We start from the raw sequence: 22,105 nt of genomic DNA, 5'->3' as shown, positions 1-22,105 counted from the left end.
GTGACACCTGAGGGTCCCCAGGTGTCACAGTGCTACCTGTCCCCTTCAGCAGCCCAGGTGGGGTGGCCCCTGCAGTGACACTGGCTGCCAGGTCCCTCCCAGGTGCCACCATGTCCCCTCCCTGGAGTGCCCAGAGTCCCCTCCTCAGGTGCCATTGTGACCCCAGGGTCTTCTCTGTGTCCCCTCCTGTCCCAGCCCAGGTTGGTGGCACCTGGGGCCAAGGCCAGGTGTGCCCAGGGTGTGCCCAGGGTGGGTTCTGTGGGTTGTGGGGTGTCCCCAGGGTGGGTTCTGGGGTTCATTTGTTATGTCAGGGCCTTTTGTTGTTGTGGGGTCATGCTGGAGCTCACCCCACTGCTCTGTTTTTGTGGGGTCACCCTGGAGCTCACCCCACTGCTCTGTTTTTGTGGGGTCTCCCCAAAGAGCTCTTGGTGTTTATTTGTTGTAGGGTCTCCTCAAAACAGATCCTGGTGTTTATTTATTGCAGGGTTTCCTCAAGGTTCTGTTCTCCTGGTTGGTTATTGTGGGGTATCTCTGTATCAGATTCTGGATTCTTAACTTTTGTAGGGTCATCCCAAAGCAGATCCTGGTGTTCATTTATTGCAGGGTCTCCCTGAAGTCCATTCTCCTGGTTTGGGATCTCAGGTCTCCCCAAAGAGCTCCTGTGCTTGCTGTGGTGTTTCCCTCGAGTGGAGCTGGCTGGGTTTTTGTTGTAGGGTCTCTTCAGAGCAGATTCTGCAGTTTCATTGGTTGTGGGGTCCCCTCGAGGATGTGCCCCTGGTTTGTTAGTGTCATTGCAGGGTGACAATATTGCCTATTGCCACTGCAGGTGTCCCCAAAAGCCCTGGCGTTTATTTGCCGATTCTTTATTGTCCATTGGGGTCCCTCGGGCTCTGTTCTCACAGGGTCCCTGCAGTGCTGGGGGGGTGCTCGGTGCCGCCCTGCGGGGTGGGGACAGTGCTGCTGACACTCCCGGGGGACGACCGTGCCAGGGCCAGCGCCAGGGCCAGCCCCAGGATGAAGAGGAGGAGGAGGCCGAGGCCGAGGGCCACCAGGTGCCACCGCCGGTGTCTCCTGCGCTGGCGCCGCGTCACCGTGCGCGTGGTGCGGGTGAAGGCCTCGCTCTGGGGGGACACAGGGGACAGGGACAGTGCCACGGGCTGCTCAGGGGACAGGGGACAGACAGGGGACAGGGACAGTGCCACGGGCTGCTCAGGGGCTGGGGGGACATGTGGGGACAGACAGACAGACACCCCCAGCCCTTCTGTGGCCCCGGAGCCGCGCCTCCCCAGGCTGGGTGTCTCCAGAGTGTCCCCAAGCACTTGGTGTCCCCAAGCTCTGTGTATCCCCACAGTGTCCCCAAGCCCCTGGGTGTCCCCCAACCCCGTGTGTCCCCACAGTGTCCCACCCCTTTCTGTCCCCACAGTGTCCCCTGTGCTCCCCCAGTGTCCCCAGCCCCTGTGTGTCCCCAGAGACTCCCCAAGCTCTGGGTGTCCCCCCCCGTGTCCCACCGCCTGTCGCAGGTCCTGGGCCCGGCTCTGCAGCTGCTCCAGGTGTCCCTCCCGCTCCAGTGCCTTGGCCACGTTCTGTCGCATCAGCTCCGCCACCTCCTCGGCCTCGCGCTGGCACCGCTCCAGCCCCGCCTGGGGACACGGGGACGCCGTGGGGACACCGGGGGGACACGGGGGGAGCACCGGGGACGTGGGCGCTGCGGCCAAGGGGACACGGAGGGGACACGGGGACTGGGGGAACGTGGGGACACCAACCCACGGGGACGGGCCCGGGGAGGACATGGGGACACCGGGAACCAGCCTGGGGACAAAGCCTGACCGTGGGGACACCGCAGGGACGATGGCACCGCGAGGGGGACACGCGCAGACCTCGGGGACGGGAAACCGTGGGGACGGGGCCACCGGAGGATGGGGACCGGGGGGGACACGGGCACTGCGGGGACACCAGGGCTGCGGGGGACACTCAGGGACACGGGGACACGGAAAGTCCCGCGCGGGCCCCCGCCCACCGCCCCGGGGACCGCGTCCCTCCCTTCGGCAGGGGGAGCCCGGGGGCGGACCGGGACCGGGACCGGGACAGGCACCGACACCGGCACCGGCACCGGCAGCGGGGGATCCCGAGCCCGGCGGCTCCCGCGGCCCCCAGCCCGCTCTGCCCCGAGCAAAGCGAAAGCGAAAGCGGCGGCCGGGACTCACCATGGTCCCGGTACCGCGGGCCGGGCTCGGTGCCGGTACCGGTGCGCCCGTTCCTGTACCCGTCCGGCCTCGGGCCACAGCGGCCGCCCCCGCCGGGAGGGACCGGGACCGCCCCCCCGCCACCCTCGAGTGGCCGCAGTGCCGGACACGCCGGCCACAACCCGGGACACAACCCGGGACACCCCGGCCACAACCCGGACAGGGCTCCCCGGGAGCCCCCACTGCCCCCTACCCATGTCCCCCTGTCCCCCCTGTCCCCCCTGTCCCCATGTCCCTGCAGGTCCCCCTGTCCCCCTGTGCCCAGGTCCCCGCAGATGTGGGGCCACACCAGGACCCCGTGTCCGGGTCCCTGGGGACCCCCGGGACCCCCCCGTTTCCCCGTCCCTGCCCCTCCCCTTCTCCCCCCCCCCCCCAGCCTCCGAGGGTGGCAGTGCCACCACAGTGTCTGTCCTTTGTCCCTTGGTGCCTGGCACGGCACAAAACCACCCCCCCCTCACACACACACACATCCCTTCATGCCAGTGTCCCCACACGTGTCCCCCTCGTGACCCCACGTCAGTGTCCCCACATCCCTGGGGCCTGTGTCCCCACCGTGTCCCCACGCACATTCCTGTGTCCCTATGCCTGTCCCCTCCATGTCCCCATGCCTGTGTCCCCCACCATGTCCCCATGTGTCCCCCCATGTCCCCCCATGTCCCCCTGTGTCCCCCCCATGTCCCCATGCCCATCTCACCCCATGTGTCCCCCCCGTGTTCCCCGTGTCCCCCACCCACACACACACACACACACACACACACACAAGTCCCGCTGTCTCTCCTCCTGTCTGTATTTGGCCCCTGGGGTGGCCGTGTCCCCGTGGGGACAGTGGCTCTAGGTGGGGATGGTGCCAGTGGCCAGGAGGATGATGAGGATGAGGATGATGACGCCCACGAGGCCGAGGATGATGAGCAGCTTCACGTTCTTCCACCAGTAGCGCCGGGCCATCTTCTGCGACGTGGTGCGGAAGTGTTCCGACTGCAGGGACAGTGCTCAGGGACTGGGGACAGCCCTGGGGACAGCCCTGACACCCTGGGGACAACACAATGCCACCCCAGGGACAGCCCTGACAGCCTGGAGAACCCAAATGCCATGCAATGGACAGCCCTTAGCCCCTGGGGACACCTCTGTCACCTGGGCACCCCAACTGCCACCCCAGGGACATTGGATGAGGTCCTGAGGACAGCCCTGCCACTCTGGGGACAATCCTGCCCACCCTGGTGACCCCGTGCCCATCCTGGTGGCCCCCTGCCCACCCTGGTGACACTGTGCCCAATGCAGGTACCCCATGCCCCCCTCACGCCCCCCGTGCCCCCCTCACCGTGGCTTCCAGGTCCTGGCTCTTGCTGTGCAGCTGCTCCAGGTTCTCCCCCCGGGCCAGGATCCTCTCCAGGTTCTGGCTCATGATGGTGGTGACCCCCTGCACCTCCTGCTGCAGCGCCCGCACGCGCCCCGAGCCCCCCGCGCCGTCTGCCACGGGGGAACCCCCCGGGACCCCCGCCTGTCGAACAGGGCAGGGCTCAGGGACACCCCCGGGACCCCCGGCTGTGACACCGGGCAGGGCTCAGGGGGCATCCCCGGGACCCCACGTGTACCCAGGACCCCCCCACGACACCCCACAAACCCCGGTGCCACCCCGGCTGCTCCGCCACGCACATCCCGGAGCCCCCGCACATCCCGGGGACCCCTGTACCCCCCTCCGGTGCCCCCCGTACCCATTCCCCGGTGTCTCCCGGTGCCCCCCAGTGCCGCCCCCGTGCCCCCCGGTGCCCCGTCCCCACCATGGTCCGTCCGGCCCCTCTCGGCTCCGCTCCCGCGGCGGCCCCGGACCCGCCCCGCCCGCCCGGGGCTTCCGGGAGCGGCGGCAGCGCCGGGGGGCGGGCCCGGGGCGGGCCGGGGGCGCGGCGGGGTCAGGGCGGGGTCAGGGCGGGGGTCCCGGCGGGTCCGGGGAGTTTGGAGCGGGCCCGGGGGTCCCGGTTCGGGTCCCGGTTCCGGTCCCGGGGGTCCCGGGGGTGGGGCTTAACGAGGGAGAAGGGGCGGGGCTTGACGGGGTGTGGCTCTCTTGCCCCGCCCTCCTCGCAGCTGATTGGTCGCCGCGGCCGTCACGTGCAGCGGGCGGGGCGGGGTCGCGGCGATGGCGGCGGCGGCGGGTGCGGAGCGGGGCGGGGGGCGCGGGACCTCCGGGACCCCCACGACCCCCGACCGGTGACCCCTGACCTGTGACCCCCCCGGCAGGCGCGGCGCGGCGGCGGCGGCCGGAGCGGGGGGAGGCGGCGGAGCCCCCCCCGAGCCCCACCGGGACCCCCAAGGCCCCCGGTACCGGCACCGGGCCCGGGCTGGCGCGGCGGCTGCTGGGGTTCGAGCTGCGGGAGCTGACGCGCTGGCACCGCTTCGTGCGGCTGCTGCACCGGCCGCAGGACCCCGCCGCGCTCGGCGCTTTCCGCGCCGCCTTCGGTCAGCGGGGACCGGCACCGGGGGGGCTCGGGGAACCGGGGCTGGGACGGACCGGGAGGGCACGAGGGAGACCGGGAGATGGGGGACCGAGGGGCTCTGAGGGGCACCGGGACAGGGGGACCGCGCACGGGGAGACACCGGGAGGCACCGGGAGACACCGGGGGGACGGAGTGAGCAGGGGCTCGAGGAGCCCGGGAGGGATGGAGGAGCTCCGGAGGGCTCCGCGGGGACTCGGGGGGCACAGGGAGGCTGGGGGTCCGGGGGCACCGGGAATCCGGGGGGACTCGGGGGCACCGGGACCTGGGGGGGGGCTCGGGGGATGGGGAGAGGGTCCGGGATCCGGGGGTCCCCCATCCCCGGGGGCCGGCGGTGACCGGCCGTGACACGTCAGCATCGGAGCAAAGGTCCGGCCATGGCCCGGGCGAGAGGAGCGGTCAGTGACCGAGTGACCACTGCCCGAGTGACCACTGACCAGTGCCCCCCGTGCCCCCCGTGCCCCCAGGGCTGCTGATGGCCCTGGACGTGCCGCAGGAGCGCGGGCTGGGCCACCTGGACCAGCGGTACCTGGACGGTCTGGAGGTTTGCCGCTTCCCCCTGCTGCCCTTCCTGGCGCCGCTGCCCCTGGACTGGATGTACCTGCTCTACACCGTCATGTTCCTGGGTACGGGCACGGGGGAAACCGGGGGAACGGGGGGGAACGGGATGGGAGGAACGGGGGTGGGAACGGCGGCAGGAATGGGGGTGGCATGGGGACAGGAATGGGGATGGGCTGGGGACAGGATCGGGGTGGTTGGTACTAGGGCAGGAACAGGGATGGCACTGGGGCAGGAACGGGGCTGAGATGTGGGCAGGAACCACGGCAAGGGCTGGCACTGGGGTGGGCACTGGGACGGGCAGGGGAGCAGAGGGAGGCTGGGCACAGGCGGCAGGAGGGGACAGGGGACACACCGGGGGCCCTGTGCCCACAGGGGCTCTGGGCATCATGCTGGGCTGCTGCTACCGGCTGAGCTGCGTGGCGTTCCTGTGCCCCTACTGGTACCTGCTGCTGCTGGACAAAACCTCCTGGAACAACCACTCCTACCTCTACGGGCTGCTGGGCTTCCAGCTGGCACTGCTGGGCGCTGACCGCTACGGGTGGGCACCGGGGCCTGTGGGGACTCTGGGGGATCCCAGGAGCAGCAGGGGGGGTGACATGGGGCTGGGGTTCCCATGGGGTGGCAGAGGGTGTGGGGTCCCTTGCGCCACCACGGTCCCAGTGGGGCGGCCCAGACCCCAAGGTCCCCATGGCGCTGGGTGCTCAGGGGGTGGCACAGGTGCCCATGGTGCCGTGTCCCCAGGGGCCATCCCTGTGGCACTGTGCACCCACCTGGTGGGACAGGTCCTGCTGCCAGGCCTGGCTCTCTGTCCCCAGCGTGTCCCCAGGGCTGTGGCAGTGGTGGCACGCTGGGGACAGTGACAATGTCCCCCGTGTCCCCCCAGCTCCGTGGACGGGCTGTTCCGGCCCCGCAAGCGCAACGCCCACGTGCCGCTGTGGAACTACGCCCTGCTGCGTGCCCAGGTGGGTGTCCCTGCCCTGAGGCACCCCCGGGACCCCCCCAGGACCCCCGGGACCCCCTGACCATGCCCCCCCAGGTGTTCATCGTGTACTTCATCGCGGGGCTCAAGAAGCTGGACGCTGACTGGGTCGGGGGCTTCTCCATGGGGACCCTCGCCCGACACTGGCTCTTTGCACCCTTCAGGTCAGGCCAGGGCAGGGCAGGGCAGGGGAGGGGGCCAGGGGGGCGAGGGGTGAGGATGAGGAGGGTGAAGGGGGTCAATGAGGGTGCAGTGGAATTGAGGGGTCCAAAGGTGAGGATGAGGAGGGGGTGATGGGGAGGGGATGAAGATGAAGGTGGGGATGGGATGGGATCAATGGGATGGGATTGGGATCAGTGGGATAGGATGGGATGGGATCAATTGGATACATTTGGGAGGGTTATGGGTCGGAGGATGAGGTTAAGGAGGTTTGATGATGATGATGACGGGGAAGGGAGAAGGGCTGCTGGGCTGGGGATGGGATGAGGAGGGCTCCAGGGGGTTGGGTTTGGGTTGAGGATGAGGAGCATGCCGCACAGCAGGAGGAAGGTGAGGGCGGCGATGGGATGGGCTGGGCGGGGCAGGGTGGGCTGGGGGCGGCGCTGGGGCCGGGCCGATGCCGAGGAAGGCTCCGTGGCCAGGCTGGTGCTGTCGGAGGAGCTCACCAGCCGCCTGGTGGTGCACGGGGGCGGGCTGGTGCTCGACCTCTCCGCCGGCTTCCTGCTCTTCTTCGACGCCACGCGGCCCCTGGCCCTCGTCTTCGTCACCTACTTCCACTGCATGAACTCCCAGCTCTTCAGCATCGGTGAGGGGGGAAAAGGCACCCCCAGACCCCCCCAGTGTGCCCAGGGCACCCCCAGAGCAGCCCCAGCCTGGACATGGCACCCATGGGCACCCCCAGCCAGGCTGATTTCCCCCCTCCACAGCCCCCAACCCCCCCCAGTGCTAAACAGGGGTGCCCGGACACCCCAAATCACCTGGCTCTTTGCAGGGACGTCCCCAGTCCCAGCCCTGGGCGCCCCCAGCCCCGGTCCCTAACTGTCCTCCCCAGGCATGTTCTCCTACACCATGCTGGCCACCAACGGGCTCTTCTGCCGGCCCGAGTGGCCCCGGGGGCTCGTGGCCCGCTGCCCCCCCTGGCTGCAGGCCTGGCTGCCCAGCACGGAGCCCCCCCAGCCCAGCCCCGACTGCCACTACGGGGGCAGGAGAGCCCGGGGGGGCCTTCGGCCTCGCCAGCACCTGGCCGCAGCCTTCACCATCCTCTACGTGCTGGAGCAGCTCTTCCTGCCCTACTCCCACTTCATCACCCAGGTGGGCACGGGGAGGGACTGGGGAGGTGCTCTGGGGACACCTCAGGAGGGTGAGGAGGAGTTTGGGAGGCACAGGGGTGGACTGGGGGATTTGGGGGGCAGTTTGGGGGATGGAGGGGCACTTAGGGTATGGTGGTGGGTGTGGGGGCCCTGTCACCTCCTTGTCCCCCTGGGGTGGGGACAGCCCTGTGCTCTGTGACCCCCCCATGTCCCCCCAGGGCTACAACAACTGGACCAACGGGCTCTATGGCTACTCGTGGGACATGATGGTGCACTCCCGCTTCCACCAGCACGTCAAGATCACCTACAGGGACGGGCTCACCGGGGAGGTGGGCTACCTCAAACCAGGGGTGAGTGACCCCCAGAGCTCCCAAATGTGGGGACTTCCCCCGTGGGCCTCAGTTTCCTTCATCCCTCGTTTTCCCCCTGTGCCTCTGTTTCTCCTCACATTTCCCCATCACTCATGGAACAACCCCTGAGCCTCGTTTTTTCCTATTCCTCATTTCCCCCATCCCTCATTCCCCTATGCCTCAGTTTCTCCATGCCACTGCCCCGTGCCTCAGTTTCCCTCCCATTCCCCAGGCGTTCACGCAGAGCCGGCGCTGGCGGGACCACGCTGACATGCTGAAGCAGTACTCGGCCTGCCTGAGCCAGCTGCTGCCGCGCTACAACATCAGCCAGCCCCAGATCTACTTCGACGTCTGGGTGTCCATCAACGAGCGCTTCCAGCAGAGGTGGCACACGGGGGACACGGGGACATGGGGGACAGGAGCCATAGGGGACAGGGCCATGGGGGACCTGTGGGTGGCTCTGGTCTGGGAGCTGTGGGTGCTGCTGCTGCTCCTTTCAGCTGACGTTAGGGAGGACACAGGGTTTGGGGGAACACAGGGACACGTGGGGGTGCCACAAGGGGGTGGCTTGTCCCCACAGCTGTCGTGGGCCCCATGTGCTGTTATGGTCCCCTGTGCCATGAGCACTGTCCCTTCCAGCAGTGGTTTGGGGGCGCACGAGGGATTTGGGGGCGCTGCGGGTTTTGAGCCCTTGTCCCCCCAGGCTCGTGGACCCCCGCGTGGACCTGGTGCGCGCCCCCTGGTCCCCGTGGACCCCCACGCCGTGGCTGCTGCCCCTGCTCGTGGATCTGTCGCCGTGGCGCCAGCGGCTGCAGGAGCTGGAGGCGCAGCTGGACGGACACACGGACGCCGTGTTCATCGCTGACTTCCCCGGTGCGGCCCGGGGGTCCTGGGGGGCATGGAGGGGGCAGTGGGGGGCACTGGGCTTCAGGGGCTGGGTACCAATCCTGAGGTTGGGGGGGCTTTGGGGTACAGGGGGGTCCCTGCAGTCCGTGGGAGGGTGGAGAGGAGGACAGGGGGGTACCTGAGGCTCGGAGGGATGTGGGGGCACAACGGGGGGGTCCCGGAGGTTTGGGGTACAGGGGGTACAGAGGCAGCTGCGTTCCAGGCCTGCACCTGGAGAACTTTGTGAGCGAGGACCTGGGGAACACGAGCCTGCGGGTGCTGAAGGGGCAGGTGCTGGTGGAGCTGGTGGAGCAGCAGCAGAACCACTCCCTGCAGGAGGGGCAGGGGATGCAGGTGAGGCTGGGGTCTCTCTGCAGGATGAGGGGATGCAGGTGAGGCTGGGGGTTCCCCGGGTGGGTTTTGGGGTGCCCAGGGGTGCTGACATCCCGTTCCCCCAGCTGCCAGCAGGGCAGTACCACAAGGTGCACACGGTGTCCCCCGAGCCCTCGTGCTACATGTACCTGTACGTGAACACCACGGCGCTGGAGCTGGAGCAGAACCTGACGCGGCTGCAGGAGCTGCGGGAGCGCGTGCGCAACGGCACCGGTGAGACCCCCAAACACCCAGCCCTGGGCACCCCTGGCACCTCACACGTGGGAACCTCAAAATCCTTGAGGCCTTGCTTCCCGGGACCCCAAAATCCCCATCGCATCACGCCCTGGGTAGCACTGGGGGACCCCAGAAGCTCCATCAGCTCAGCCCCTGGTGACTGACAGGATCATGGAAGACCCCAGTCACTGACGCTGGGGGGAGAGCAGGGACCCCAAATTCCAGTCACCTCTTTCTCCAGAGAGCAATAGCATGGCAGGATGACAGGGACAGCCAGTCCCTGTCACTGGGGTGGGGAGATCACCCCCAGTTCCCATCACCAGACGGGGGGGATCATGGGGACCCCCAGAATCGCCAGCACCGAGCTGGGGGGATCACAGGCGCCCCCTCTGCCCCCAGAGCAGGCCCCGCTGCCCCCCGAGCTGCGGCCGCTGCTGGGGGAGCCCCTGCCCGCGGGGGCGCCCCTGGACCCGCTGGTGTCGCTGTTCCTGCGGCGGGAGCAGCGCCAGCAGCGCAGGGAGCGCGAGGCCGGCCTGGCCCAGCGCCTGCGCCGCTTCCTCCGCAGGAAGTTCTTCCTCTTCCGCCGCAGGTCAGTCCCAGAGCCCCCGTCCCCTCGTGTCCCCATGGTGTCCCCAGTGTCCCCCCAGTGCCCATGGCTGTCCCCGCAGTGCCCTGATGACGCTGATTGCCCTGCGGAACCTGGCGCTGGGCCGCCCGGCCCCGGAGCGCCTGGCACAGGAGGTGGCCTTCGCCACCTGGCGCGGGGAGGAGGAGGAGGCTCGGCCCGAGGGCGACGGGGCGGCCCCGAGGGGCCCAGAGCTCTGAACACCCCCAATAAATGCAGTTTTGTAAGCCAGAAATCCTCCCGTGCCTCAGTTTCCCCCCAGTGCCCCAGATTCTCCCCATATCTACCCCTCCTTCCCTGTGCGTTCCCCACTGTGCCCCATTCCCTCCATCCCTCAGCCACATTCCCTTCCTGGTTCCTCCATCCCATCTCCCCTGAACCCCAATTCCCCCATACCTGTTTCCCCATTCCCATTATCTCCCCAAACCCCAATTTCCCCCATAGCCGTTGCCCCAATGCTCATTCCTGCCTTGTACTCCGCTTCCCCCACCCCTGTTCCCCCACACACGCTTTGTCCCCATCTCCTCCCCCAAATCCCACTTTCCCTTGCACCCCAATTTCTCCATCCCCAGTGCTTCAGTTCCCAAAATCCCTCAGCTGCCCCTGTGTCCCCCCACACACACTCAAGGTGGCTCCGTCTAACCCATCGCTTTTATTGAGATTCTTTTTCTTTTTGAGTTCATTTTTGGATTCAGTGGATCAAAACATTCGGACGAAACCTCCCGAAAATAGTAAAACCAAGAAAAAAAAAAAAAACCCTCTGTCCTCAAGGGCAGGGAAAGCCCCCCATGCCCCCCCCCAAGGCACTCTGGGGGCCGGAGCCCGGGCGGGCAGTAAACAAGCCGGCTTCTCTGTACCACACCGGCCACCAGCGCCGCGCCCGGGCACCCCCGGCGCTCCAACAAACCCAATCCCGCCCCGTTTCACCCCAAAGCGCTGGGGGGCTGGGGGGAGGGCGGGGGGAGGGGAAGGGGGGGCTTTCATGGGGGATCAGGAGCTGCCGGCTGAGCGCGGGGGCTTCTCTGTACTCACGCCCCTGCCTCGGCGCACAATAAATACACCAAACCTTCAAGTATCAAGCGCCAAATGCCTCCCCTTGCCCCCCAAAATCCGGACAAAGTTGGGGGGTTGGGGGGTTGTGCAGTTGGGGAGTTGCTTCAGCTTTTGGATTAAAACCCCAAAAAAAAAAAAAAAAAAAAAGGTAAAATGTTTTCCTCTGGTACCGAACCCTCGGGGGGAGGGGGGGGTGTTGGGGGTCAGTTTTAGCGTGTCCCCCCCCCCCCCAAAATGTGCATTTTTGGAACAAAAAGAGGTTAAAAATGAGGGTTAAGAACCAAACCCAGCACCAGCGAGGTCCCAGGGGGGTGGGGAGGTGGAATGGGAAGTGTCTTCCCCACCAGCGGGACTGGGGGAGCCAAAATGAGAATCCTCCCAGTGGAATGGGAACTGTGGGGGCACACAGGGAGCCAGAACGGGGGGGTTTGTGTGTCCCCCGCTGCAGCAGGATGGGGGTCCCCCTGATGTAGTGGAATTTGGGGAAAAAGGGGAGTGATAAAATGGAGTATCCCCCCACAGCAGGACTGCTGCGACCCAGATTGGGGTGGCCCTTGCCACAGAGGGACTGTGGGGGCACGGGGAGGGTGAGAGAGGGCACTTGGGCCTTTTTCCCCATCTCACAGCTCGGAGTGAAGAGAGATTCGTTAAAAACCATCCAGAGGGAATTGGGGGGACACGAGGGGGGGCTCCAGGAGAGGCACGTGGTCCCCACACAACCAAAACGATGGTGAGAGACAATGGGGGGGCCGGGGAGCCTGGGGGGGGCCGGGAGCTCTTTCCCCCAGAGCCCACGGGCTTCTCTGTAACCTACGCCCGCGGGAGTGGGGGGAAAAGCCCTAACAATGCTCTTTTCTCAGTATTTTAGTTTTTTGGGCACTTCCCAAGGGAAACTGTCCCTACCAAAGTGGCCATAGGCTGCGGTCCTCTGATAGAGGGGCTTCTTCAGATCCAGATCCCTGGAATACACAATTCCCGACTCAGTGAGGCTGCCCCGGGCTCCTGCCTTCGCCCCTTCCTTCCCTGCCTGGCCGGGGGTTCCGCAGCGGCGCCTCCGCCCCCTCCCCGCCCCGCGGGGCGGTTGGAGCTTCCCGGGCCGCGCCCCCGGGCAGGAGCCGGGGAAGCTCCAAGCGCTCGGCTCCGGCGGATACTTACCCCGTCCGCGCCCCGAGCGCGCCTTCTCCGTCCGGCCGAGCGGCTCCGCGCCGGGTCCAGGCGCCAGGCGGTCCCCGGGCTGCTCCGGGAGGGACCCCCGCCCGCCCCGCCCCCCGGCACAGCCCCCCGCGCCCGTTACCTGACGATGACCCCGGGGCGCAGGTCGAAGTTCTTCTTGACGATCTCGAGCAGCTCGCGCTCGCTCTTCTGCGAGGTGCCGTAGTGGAAGATGGAGATGGATAAGGGGTGCGAGACCCCGATGGCGTAGGACACCTGCAGGGGAACGGGGCTGCGGGTGAGGCTGGAGCCCAGGAGCCTGAGAGGGAAGATCGGCACCCACCCAGAGCCAGCACCCACCTGGACCAGCACCCTGCGGCACAGCCCGGCCTTCACCAGGGACTTGGCCACCCAGCGCGCGGCGTAGGCGGCCGAGCGATCCACCTTGGTGTAGTCCTTGCCCGAGAAGGCGCCGCCGCCGTGCGCGCCCCAGCCCCCGTACGTGTCCACGATGATCTTGCGGCCCGTGAGCCCCGCGTCACCCTGGTGGGGACAGACAGCAGCGTCACAACCCTGTCTGCGCTGCCACCAGCGTCACCGTCACTGTGCTGTGACCACTATGGCGTTACCGCTGCCACCATAACCACGCCACCTCTGTGCCACTCTCACCACCGCTGAACGACTGTAACTGCCACCACTGTGCCACCATAAGTGTCACCATCACTGCGTCAGCACTGTCACCATGCTGTCACCAGCCCTCAGCACCACACCATCACCATGCCACCACCACCACCAGCACAGTGTCACTGCTGCCACCGCCACGCTGCCCCGGGCTGCACCTGGGGCCCGCCGATGACGAAGCGGCCGCTGGGCTGCAGGTGGTAGATGGTGTCATCGTCCAGGTACTTGGGTGGCACCACGGCCTTGATGACCTTCTCCTTGAGGGCGTCACGCATCTCGTCCAGGCACACGTCCTCGTCGTGCTGCACCGAGATGACGATGGTGTGCACCCGGATGGGGATCACGGCCCCGCGGTCCTGCATGTACTGCACTGTCACCTGTGGGGGACACCACGCCAGTCAGAGGCCAGGCAGGGACACGGGGCTGCCGAGGGCTCTGTGGAGCCACCAGCTCCTCACCTGTGTCTTGGAGTCGGGGCGCAGCCAGGGCAGGGCTCCGCTGCGGCGCAGCTCGGCCAGCTTGGCGTTGAGCTTGTGCGCCAGCACAATCGTCAGAGGCATGCACTCCTCGGTCTCGTCCGTGGCGTAGCCAAACATCAGCCCCTGTGGCACAGGGACAAGGGGGTCACACCCGGCCCTCAGTCACCACCACAGGGAGCCCATGGCCCGGGGCTCACCTGGTCACCAGCACCGATGTCCTCCTCGCTGCGGTCCAGGTGCACGCCCTGGGCGATGTCCGGGGACTGCTGCTCCAGGGCCACCAGCACGTTGCACGTCTTGTAGTCAAAGCCTGGGGGGAATAAAGGGGGCTCTGGTGAGCCTGGTGCCAGCCTGCGCTGTCACTGGGGCTGTGGCAGCCTGGGACACACCTTTGGAGGAGTCGTCGTAGCCAATGTGCCGGATGGTGTCCCGGACCACCTTCTGGTAGTCCACGTTGGCCCGGGAGGTGATCTCCCCCGCCAGCAGGATCATCCCGGTTTTGGCCACCGTCTCTGCAGGGACAAGGGTGACGTCAGCGTGTTGTCACCTCCACGTCACCCACTGGCTGTCCTCTGGTGCCCTTACTCACCACAGGCCACCTTGGCATCGGGGTCCTGCTTGAGGTGGGCATCCAGGACAGCATCGCTGATCTGGTCGCAGATTTTATCTGGGGACACGGAGAGCAGGAGGCGTCACGGTGGCGTGGGACAGCCCAACAGAGCACAACCCTTCCTTCCGGAGCCTCCAGCACGGGGATCAGAGCCCCATGACCCAGGAGCCCCCCAGGGTGCACACAGCCCTCGCCTTGTCCCCAGCCTGGAATTCCAGGCATGCCCCAGTTAAGCTCCAGTTCCAACTAAGGCTGAGCCCTGTGGCACCACTGAGGGGATCAGACCTGTGTGCCAGCTTCCCAAACCCGCAGCACGCCAGCTCCCAGCAGCTCTGCCTCCTGCCAAGGCTGCTCAGCCATACCCCACCAGACACCAGCTCCCTCCTGCTCCCGGGGGGTTTCGTGTGGGTGGGGGTGTCCCAAGGGCCACCCGTGTTCCCGGCACTGCGGGTGTCCTTGGCAGCGACCTTCCAGGCAGGATCTGGGCGAGGACAAGGCAGCGCCCAGCTGGGTGAGGGGAGGAGGATGCCCCGGATGCTTTTTGGTGGGAAAGAGGGAGGAATGGGATCTCCCAGCCTCCTCCCTCAGGCAGCGTAGGGAGAGCCCCAGAGCAGGCACAGGTTGTGCCATCGGGTTGTGGGTGCTCGAGCCAGAAGGAGCAGAGCTGTGGGGCGCAGTGGGGCCCGAGTGGGACCCGGAGATGATGCGAACTCGGGGGCTGCTCAACGTGCTCTGGGTGACCGAGTGGCCGGAGCTGAGAGGGTTTAGGGGTTCTGGGTGTGCCGAGGCGGCGGGCACTGGGCGTTGGCAGCCGCCTCCGCAGATTAACGGTCATGTGCCCCGGAACGGCGAGGACAAAGACCGGGAGAGCCCGGCACCGGCCGGTACCGACCCTGGGGGGCTCCAACCACCGCCCCGCTGCGGCGGGACGGCACATCCGGGGAGACCCACGGGACTTCATCACCGGCCGGGCGACACCGGCGGCAGCGTCGGGGGGCGCGGGGTGGGCTGAGGGCGGCACTCCGGCCCTCCGTGGGGTGTGTGTATGTGTGGGGGTCACCGGGCCTGTCTTAGCGCCGGCATCCACGCGGGAACGGAGCCCACGGTGGGGGGCGGGGGTCCCGCGGGGTGCGGGGGCACCGGGAGCTGCTTAGTCACGGCTGAGTCACGGCGGCAGCGGTTCCCCCCCCCGCCCCCCGTGTCCCGCCCCACGCGGGCCGCACGTGCGCGCCGGGCCCGCAATGCGGCGAGCGCGCGCCCGCCTCACACTGCGCGCGCGCCCGCCCGCGTCACCGCCCGCCCGCCCCCCCGGCCCACCCTCATTCCCCTCCATCCTCATCCTCACTTCCTTCATCTTCATCTTCACCATCCTCCTCCTCCTCGTCTCCCCCTCCCGCCCCCGGCCGCGCCTGCGCGATCGCCGCCCCGCCCAGCCCCGCTCGGCCCGCACCTGGGTGCCCCTCGCCCACGGATTCGGAGGTGAAGAGGAAGGTGCCCTCCTCGATGAACACCTCGTGGAAACCGTTCAGTTGCCCGTTCATGGCGGCTCGATGGGCGGCGACAGGCGGAAGGGGAGAGCGGGAGAACACAGGAGCAGCAGAATCCGAGCACACCAGCGATGGACTGAACGCGGCCCCTACCGCGCCGCCTCTAGTTATAGCCTCCTCGCCCCGCCCCGCTGCTGCTCCGACCAATGGCGAGCGTCATACGGGCCACGGGGGCGAGGAGCCAGAACCACTGCAGTCGGGCAGGGGGAGCACGTTACGTAACGTGGAGCTTGGGATCCATCTCCGGGGCAGCCCGTAGCGCCCCACAGCCAGCCGAGCACTTACCGGACTTAAACCGCCGGTCAGGCCGTCTCCTCTGCCCCGCACGGCGCAATGCTGCGGTCGGACACCGATGCCCCCGCCGTACTCCCCCGTGGTTTCCGCATGGTGCCTCCCGCACGGCCCGGCAGCTCGAGGCGCGCGGCGGCGCACGCATGCGCCCAGCTATGGCACGGAGGGCGCATGCGCACTGCTCGGCCCGCGGGCAGCGAGGACGGCCCCGCCCCCGACCGCCGCCATCTTGCGCAGACCGGCGTCGCCATTGTGCGACCTCGGGCCCTCTGGCACCGACCCCGGCCCGGCCCGGCCCCTGCCCCTGCCCCGGTCACAACCGGTCCTGCGGCTACCCCAGGCGCTGCGGTTGGGCGGGGCGGGCCTGGGCCCGGGCAGGCCCTAATGGTGCCCTCGGCCATCAGGGCCACTTGACGCCTGATGCAACTGGCGCCCGGTGTTGCCAGTGCAGGAGCCGGTCCGGCTGCGGCTGCCCCTGCCACCGCCTCCGGGCCCGGCTCGGAGCGCCCCCGTATGCAACTGCTACATCCGGGGCTCGGTGGGAGCTTGGCCAGGACCCACGTGGGCAGGACAGAGGGACAGCCAGGACTGACAGACCCTGACAGTCACAGACAGACGGCCCGCAGGGATGGGGACGTGGCCCCCACACAGCCAGACCTGTCTGACAAACACGCACACTCCCATTTGCTGCCTGCTCGCACCCCGGCCCGGGGACAGAAGGACAGAACGACACCGTCCAGATGGGCGGGACGGACACACAAACACTCCTGTGCTGGGCCAGGACAGACACCTCCATGGCTGGACAGACGGACACAGCAGGCCATGTGCTCCCGGGAGGCTGGGCATGGGGACACGCCCCACCCACCCAACATTTGCATAGTGGGCGGTGCTTGTCCCTCTCAGGTACCGGGGAGGTCTCGAAGCCCCCTCCCAAACCGCCCCTCCCCTCCTACCACTGGAGACAGCCTGGATTTTTGTAAAAAATGGTTTATGGGTTCCATTTTTGTATAAAACTCGGGGGCAGCCGAGCCACTCGCCCACCCCCAGCTGCTGCCCCACAGCCCGTGGTGTGTCCTACTCAGAATCTAAACCCATCCCAATGCTTCCTCTACAGTCAATCCTCTACGCTCTTCCCTTCAACTATTCCTTAAAAAAAATCCCTCGTGTCCCCGAGATGTTCCTGTGCCCAGGTACAGTACGATGACGGGGGGATCTGGTGCCGCGCTCCCTCTACGCCGTTTTCTGCTGTCCCTTCTTTCCAATCAGAGACTTGTGGATGTGGGGAATGACACCTGCAGAGAGGGGGGGGAGAAATCCTGTGAGCCACCTGCAGAATTCCCAAGAAACTGCAAAAAACCCTCAATTCCCCATTTTGTGAATGCCAAGCAGATCCCCCTCAGTGTAAATCGAGGCAAGCAGTGACCCCAGGTGCTTACGCCAAATTCCTGTTAAATTCCCCTCCTTACCACAATCCTTGTCTCGTTTCCGCATTCCCCTCCTTGCCCCAATCCTTCTCTGGTTTCCCTCCTTCTCTCCTTGCCACAATCCCTGTCTGGTTTCCCTCATTCCCTCCTTGCCCCAATCCCTGTCTGGCTTCCCTCATTCCCTCCTTGCCACAATCCCTGTCTGGCTTCCCTCATTCCCTCCTTGCCACAATCCTTGTCTGGTTTCCCTCCGTCTCTCCTTGCCACAATCCCTGTCTGGTTTCCCACGTTCCCCTCCTGCCCCAATCCCGGTTTGGTTTCTCTCCTTGCCCCAGCCTCCCCAGGAAGGAGCAGGGAGCCAGGCCCACCTCCTCCGGCGATGGTGGCTTTGATCAGCGAGTCCAGCTCCTCATCGCCGCGGATGGCCAGCTGCAGGTGCCGGGGCGTGATCCGCTTCACTTTGAGATCCTTGGACGCGTTCCCGGCCAGCTCCAGTACCTGCAGGAGGGCAGGAGTGGTGGGAATGCCGGGGCAGGGGGGCTGCAGGGGCTGCAGAGGGAGGGGGCCCTACCTCAGCGGTCAGGTACTCGAGGATGGCTGCGCTGTACACGGCTGCCGTGGCTCCCACGCGCCCGTGGCTGGTGGTCCGAGTCTTCAGGTGCCTGTGGATGCGGCCCACTGGGAACTGGGGGACAATCAGCAACCTCGTTAACACCCACAGCCCCCGCGGTGTGCATACTGACAGCCTGCACGGCTGATTTGGGCTGCAACTCTCCAAACAGATCACTAGCCAATTTATTTATTACTGGTTAATAGCTAGTATTAACATGTTATAGTCACACAAAATATTTTTATTAAATATATTGACATATTTTTATGATATATTTATCTCATAAAATATAATTTACTAAAATGTATGTGACTGTATATGTGTATATAATTCTATCTTGTATAGCATAAAATATATAAAATGTGTATATGTTATACCTTTTATAGCATAAAATAATTGTATTTTAATGATAATTATTCATTTTAAAATATAATTTTATAATAGAATATAAAGTTAAAATCTTATACTAAAGTATATATTATATAATAGTATAAAATATTATAATATATAATAATATGAAATATTATAATAAAATGTAATATAATACTTCTCCCAATTAATCCTTCCATCCCCTGCGTCCCATCTGCCAGCAAACCCCCTCTGCAAGCCCCTCATGGCTCCATGCCCCTCCCAGTGCCAAACCCCCATGTTTTCACCCCAAAGCAGCGGCGTGGGGGTGCCCAGCACCCTGAGCATACCTGCAGCCCGGCCCTCTGGGAGCGCGACACGGCCTTGGCCTTGGCCTTGCCGCTGTCCTTGCCCGCCTTGCCGCCAGCCTGGGGGAGAAAGGGGCCCGTTAATTAATCTAATCAGCCCCTGAATCCAAACAATCTCGTTAATTCTAAGCCAGAGGGACCTGCTGCAGGATAAGCTGGCAGCTCCCTGGCAACTCAGGGCCGCTCAAACCACACGGATTCAAGGGGATAAACAAGGGAGGTTTTCAGGGTGCAGCAGCTTCTCCCTCACCCGGGGGTCTCATCCTGCTGCCACTACTCCCAGTATTTTCCAGAAAATGCCAAATGGGGGGGAAACAGCCCAAAATCCCATTGTTCGGTTTTTTTCCAGTTGTGAGCCCAGTTTGTTTTCAGATTCAATTTCTCCACACGCTGACGCTGGGCAGGGCACTGCTCCTGCACATGGGAATGTGAAACCTGTGAGATTCAGGGGTAATTCCTCTCCTGCTCCAGAGTGGGAAATCACCAGGAGCCCCAGAAATGGTGGATTATTTAATGAAAACCACGTTGGGAGGGGTGGAAATGCCAAAGCCAAGAGTTTGGGAGTTGCTGAGTAACAAGGAAGAAAGAACGGGCTCTCCCATCCGCTGCCAGGAAATCCACGGATTCCAGGGATATGGGAAGCCCCTATGACATCACTAATCACTAATGAGAGCTGCTCCTAATGAAGGTGAGAGCCCTGGGTGACGCAGGAAAGCAAAGGGAGCTGCACCTTCCCCGTGGGAAAGACGTCAGCAACCCAAAATCTGCTCCAGGTAAAAAAGAAACAGGGATAAGAATCCCCAAAACCAAGTTTTCTAGCCCACAGAAAGACAAGGGAGCTTGTAAACACCCTGAATATTCATAATCCCTCTTTTTCCAGAATATATTGATCCCACAATCCCCATCCCCTCTAAAAAGGAGGAATTTTGGCTCATGGTGAGGGAGCTGAAAGGATTCAGACACGCCAGGAGAGCAAGTGGAGCACGTTAATCCTTAAAATAAGATGCTGGTTAACCTGGGAATGTCCAAGATCTGGATCCCGTCCCAGCCAGGTGGGAGTTAACACAAGGATCAGTTCAAACATTGGAAAAAAAATTAGTCACGAGGGGGCATTAATTAATCCCGAGGTGATTAAAGCAAGCAGAGGGCGCCGGGTGAGGCCATGGGGGACCCAGCAAATCCCCTCTGTAGGAGCTACTTTCATCAGGAGAAAACATTGCTGCATCAAACTCCTGAACTCCAGGGGGGCGTTTGGGGGTGGATTCGAGGGGTGGAAAGGGAGATTTATGGGAAAGGAAGGGGGAGGCAAGGGGGATTTGTGCATATTTCCTTGCTCCAGGAATAACAAGCAGCGTTGGGAAAAGCACGGGCTGTTCCCACTGCGGGCTTTTATCAGCCAGCTGTGAACTTTCCCACTGCCCCAAGCAGGTTTTCCAGCTCGGAGCTGCCTGCCTGAGACATTTTCACAGGGGGGCTGACTATAAAGAGCAAGAAAGGTCCGGCCGTGGAAATCCTGAGGTTTGTCCCGATGGGAAGTTCCCCCAGCCCAGGTGGCTCCAGCTCCCTATGGGAGATGCGGGTTCCCGGACTCCTCCCTCCTGAGGGGGCAATCCCAAGCAATTCTCTCCTCACCCTCCACCTTGGGACAATCCTTGTGGCATCTCCATCCCTGCTCTCCACCACAGCCCCTCGCTAGGAGCACATTCCCGTGCTAAATCTTCCCTCCCTGGCTCTGACCCGCTGGCTTCTTCACGGCAGGCAAACTTTCTTTTTTTTTTTTTCCTTTTCTTATTGCTTCAAACAGGATAAAACCCCTGTAAAGCAGCAACTTCTTATCTCGTGCCGCACATTCCCAGACATCCCCGAGCACAAGTTCTTGGCGGCAACCGGAGTTGCATAACCCAAGGGTGCTTCCATTACCGCGGAGAGACCGGGGCCCTCACCGCCGGCTCCGGAGCCCCCCAGGGAACCCCCCGAGCCCACCTGTGGATCCCCAGAACCCCCCAAGCCTCCTGCGGATCCACAGAGCCTCTCCCGTGGATCTTCGGAGAACGACAGAACCCCCGCGGCTGCACAGAACCGCCGGAACCCCCTGCAAACCCACAGAACCCGCCTATGGAACCAGAGACCGCTCCCCAGTGACCCTGCCGGTCCACGGAACCCCATAACCCACATCCCCCTGACCGCCTTGGCTGACAGCTCCACACCCGGCTGCCCCCATTCCCCCTGCGGGCCCACAGGACCGGGGCACCGGGCAGAATGAATCCCCCGTTTCTCCCCCTCGGACCGGGCCGTTTCCCCGGGAAGTGGGCTGAGATGTGTCCGCGTAACCCCGGAGGAGGCGCCGAGCGGTTGACAGAGCCAGTTCGGGCCCCTCGATCGACGTTTCGCCCACGACAGCCGCTTCCTCCCGTCCAACCGCCCCGCAACCAGCACAAACAGCGGCCGAGGAGACCCCGGCCGCCGCCGCACCGCTCTGACAGCGCGGGAGGGCACCGGCGGGGCCGGACTTGGAGGGCAGGACAAACCCCCTGCCCGGGAACCAGGCGGCAGCGGGCACGGGGCACCGGGGCAGCGCCGGGCCGGACCCAAGGTCACGGACCGGGGCCCGGCCTCCTCCCCCCGCCCGGCCTGCGCTGACAGCGGCGCCCATTGGCGGCCCCGCGGGGCCTGGCTCTGCCCGGCCGCGCTGTCCTGGCCGGCCCCCCGAGTCCCGAGCCGCACTGCTGCCCCTGCCCTCACCATGGTACCGCCGCCGCCGTCCGAACCCCAAAGCCACCGCCGCGCCCGACCCGCCTCAGGAGCCGCCAGACAATGACCCGCCCGGGCGGGGGCGGCGGGCCGCGCCGCGTCGCCACCAATCACCGCCTCCCATACTAGTTTGAACATCCCACGGTGCCCAATGGGCGAGTCGCTTCTTTTCCCGTCCATCGCTGGCTCCGCCCAGCGGCTCGTTTAACGGCTGTGTTGCCTTTGCACACGGCCCGCAGCGGGGTGAGGGAGGGGCGCACTCGGGTCGCTGACGTCACCGCCCGGCGAATAGCAATAACGAACGCCGCGATGAGAGGCGGTGTTATGATGATGGACAGCTGACTGAGCCATTCGAAAGCGTTTGCTGTTTCCCGCCCATTCCATCGCTCCGCCCCGGGTCGTGTTTGTGTGAGGGAGACGGTGGGGGGGGCGGACCGTGAGGGGAGCGCGGGGGTTTCGCGGCTCCGGGGGCCTCGCTCCTCTGGTGCTGCTCGGGGCTGAGAGGGGAATCCTCTCGGGGACACCCGGGCCCGCCGGTGTCTCTGGGGCAGTACACACATAGCCCGGCGCTGCCCCGTAGGATGAGTGAGGAGGGCAGCGGTCGTGAGGTAACTCGGACCCCGCCGCCCCCGGGCCGGACTGGGGGCTGGGGCGGACCCTGAGAGGCCGGAGGGTCTGTCAGTGGTGACGGCGGTGTGGCCATAAAGCCCAAAAACTCACGGCACTGCTTGGGGGGAAGAGGG

The 22,105-nt window shown here is 65.2% G+C and overlaps 5 protein-coding genes across 5 annotated transcripts; 1 reads left to right on the top strand and 4 right to left on the bottom strand.

Moving 5' to 3' along the window:
- Window positions 1-786: 786 nt before the first annotated feature.
- On the bottom strand, window positions 787-2,308 carry LOC136567756 (vesicle-associated membrane protein 5-like). The gene is made up of 3 exons (XM_066567462.1): window positions 2,205-2,308; window positions 1,509-1,640; window positions 787-1,121 (listed from the first exon to the last, which is right to left on the bottom strand). The coding sequence occupies exons 1-3, from the start codon at window positions 2,205-2,207 to the stop codon at window positions 897-899; spliced, it is 360 nt and encodes a 119-aa protein (XP_066423559.1). The 5' UTR covers window positions 2,208-2,308; the 3' UTR covers window positions 787-896.
- A 704-nt stretch (window positions 2,309-3,012) lies between these two features.
- Window positions 3,013-4,100, bottom strand: VAMP8 (vesicle associated membrane protein 8). Its single transcript, XM_066567425.1, has 3 exons — window positions 4,022-4,100; window positions 3,562-3,741; window positions 3,013-3,218 (listed from the first exon to the last, which is right to left on the bottom strand). Exons 1-3 carry the CDS (start codon window positions 4,022-4,024, stop codon window positions 3,075-3,077), a joined length of 327 nt encoding a protein of 108 aa, XP_066423522.1. The 5' UTR covers window positions 4,025-4,100; the 3' UTR covers window positions 3,013-3,074.
- Window positions 4,101-4,587: 487 nt separating this feature from the next.
- GGCX (gamma-glutamyl carboxylase) lies at window positions 4,588-10,283 on the top strand. Its single transcript, XM_066567459.1, has 14 exons — window positions 4,588-4,694; window positions 5,197-5,355; window positions 5,663-5,828; window positions 6,174-6,252; window positions 6,327-6,433; window positions 6,911-7,074; window positions 7,321-7,580; window positions 7,798-7,929; window positions 8,162-8,313; window positions 8,633-8,802; window positions 9,038-9,168; window positions 9,273-9,420; window positions 9,823-10,012; window positions 10,092-10,283. The coding sequence occupies exons 2-14, from the start codon at window positions 5,205-5,207 to the stop codon at window positions 10,246-10,248; spliced, it is 2,007 nt and encodes a 668-aa protein (XP_066423556.1). The 5' UTR covers window positions 4,588-4,694; window positions 5,197-5,204; the 3' UTR covers window positions 10,249-10,283.
- A 964-nt stretch (window positions 10,284-11,247) lies between these two features.
- Window positions 11,248-15,659, bottom strand: MAT2A (methionine adenosyltransferase 2A). Its single transcript, XM_066567461.1, has 9 exons — window positions 15,474-15,659; window positions 14,003-14,080; window positions 13,803-13,925; window positions 13,611-13,723; window positions 13,393-13,536; window positions 13,093-13,311; window positions 12,614-12,796; window positions 12,396-12,529; window positions 11,248-12,060 (listed from the first exon to the last, which is right to left on the bottom strand). The coding sequence occupies exons 1-9, from the start codon at window positions 15,562-15,564 to the stop codon at window positions 11,958-11,960; spliced, it is 1,188 nt and encodes a 395-aa protein (XP_066423558.1). The 5' UTR covers window positions 15,565-15,659; the 3' UTR covers window positions 11,248-11,957.
- A 1,173-nt stretch (window positions 15,660-16,832) lies between these two features.
- LOC136567592 (histone H2A.V) lies at window positions 16,833-21,542 on the bottom strand. The gene is made up of 5 exons (XM_066567240.1): window positions 21,354-21,542; window positions 18,594-18,671; window positions 17,857-17,970; window positions 17,654-17,783; window positions 16,833-17,153 (listed from the first exon to the last, which is right to left on the bottom strand). The coding sequence occupies exons 1-5, from the start codon at window positions 21,540-21,542 to the stop codon at window positions 17,092-17,094; spliced, it is 573 nt and encodes a 190-aa protein (XP_066423337.1). The 3' UTR covers window positions 16,833-17,091.
- Window positions 21,543-22,105: the final 563 nt, after the last annotated feature.

Source organism: Molothrus aeneus, chromosome 29 (genome assembly GCF_037042795.1).
Source record: "Molothrus aeneus isolate 106 chromosome 29, BPBGC_Maene_1.0, whole genome shotgun sequence".
NCBI lineage: Eukaryota > Metazoa > Chordata > Aves > Passeriformes > Icteridae > Molothrus > Molothrus aeneus.
This window is presented reverse-complemented; position numbering and strand designations above follow the sequence as displayed.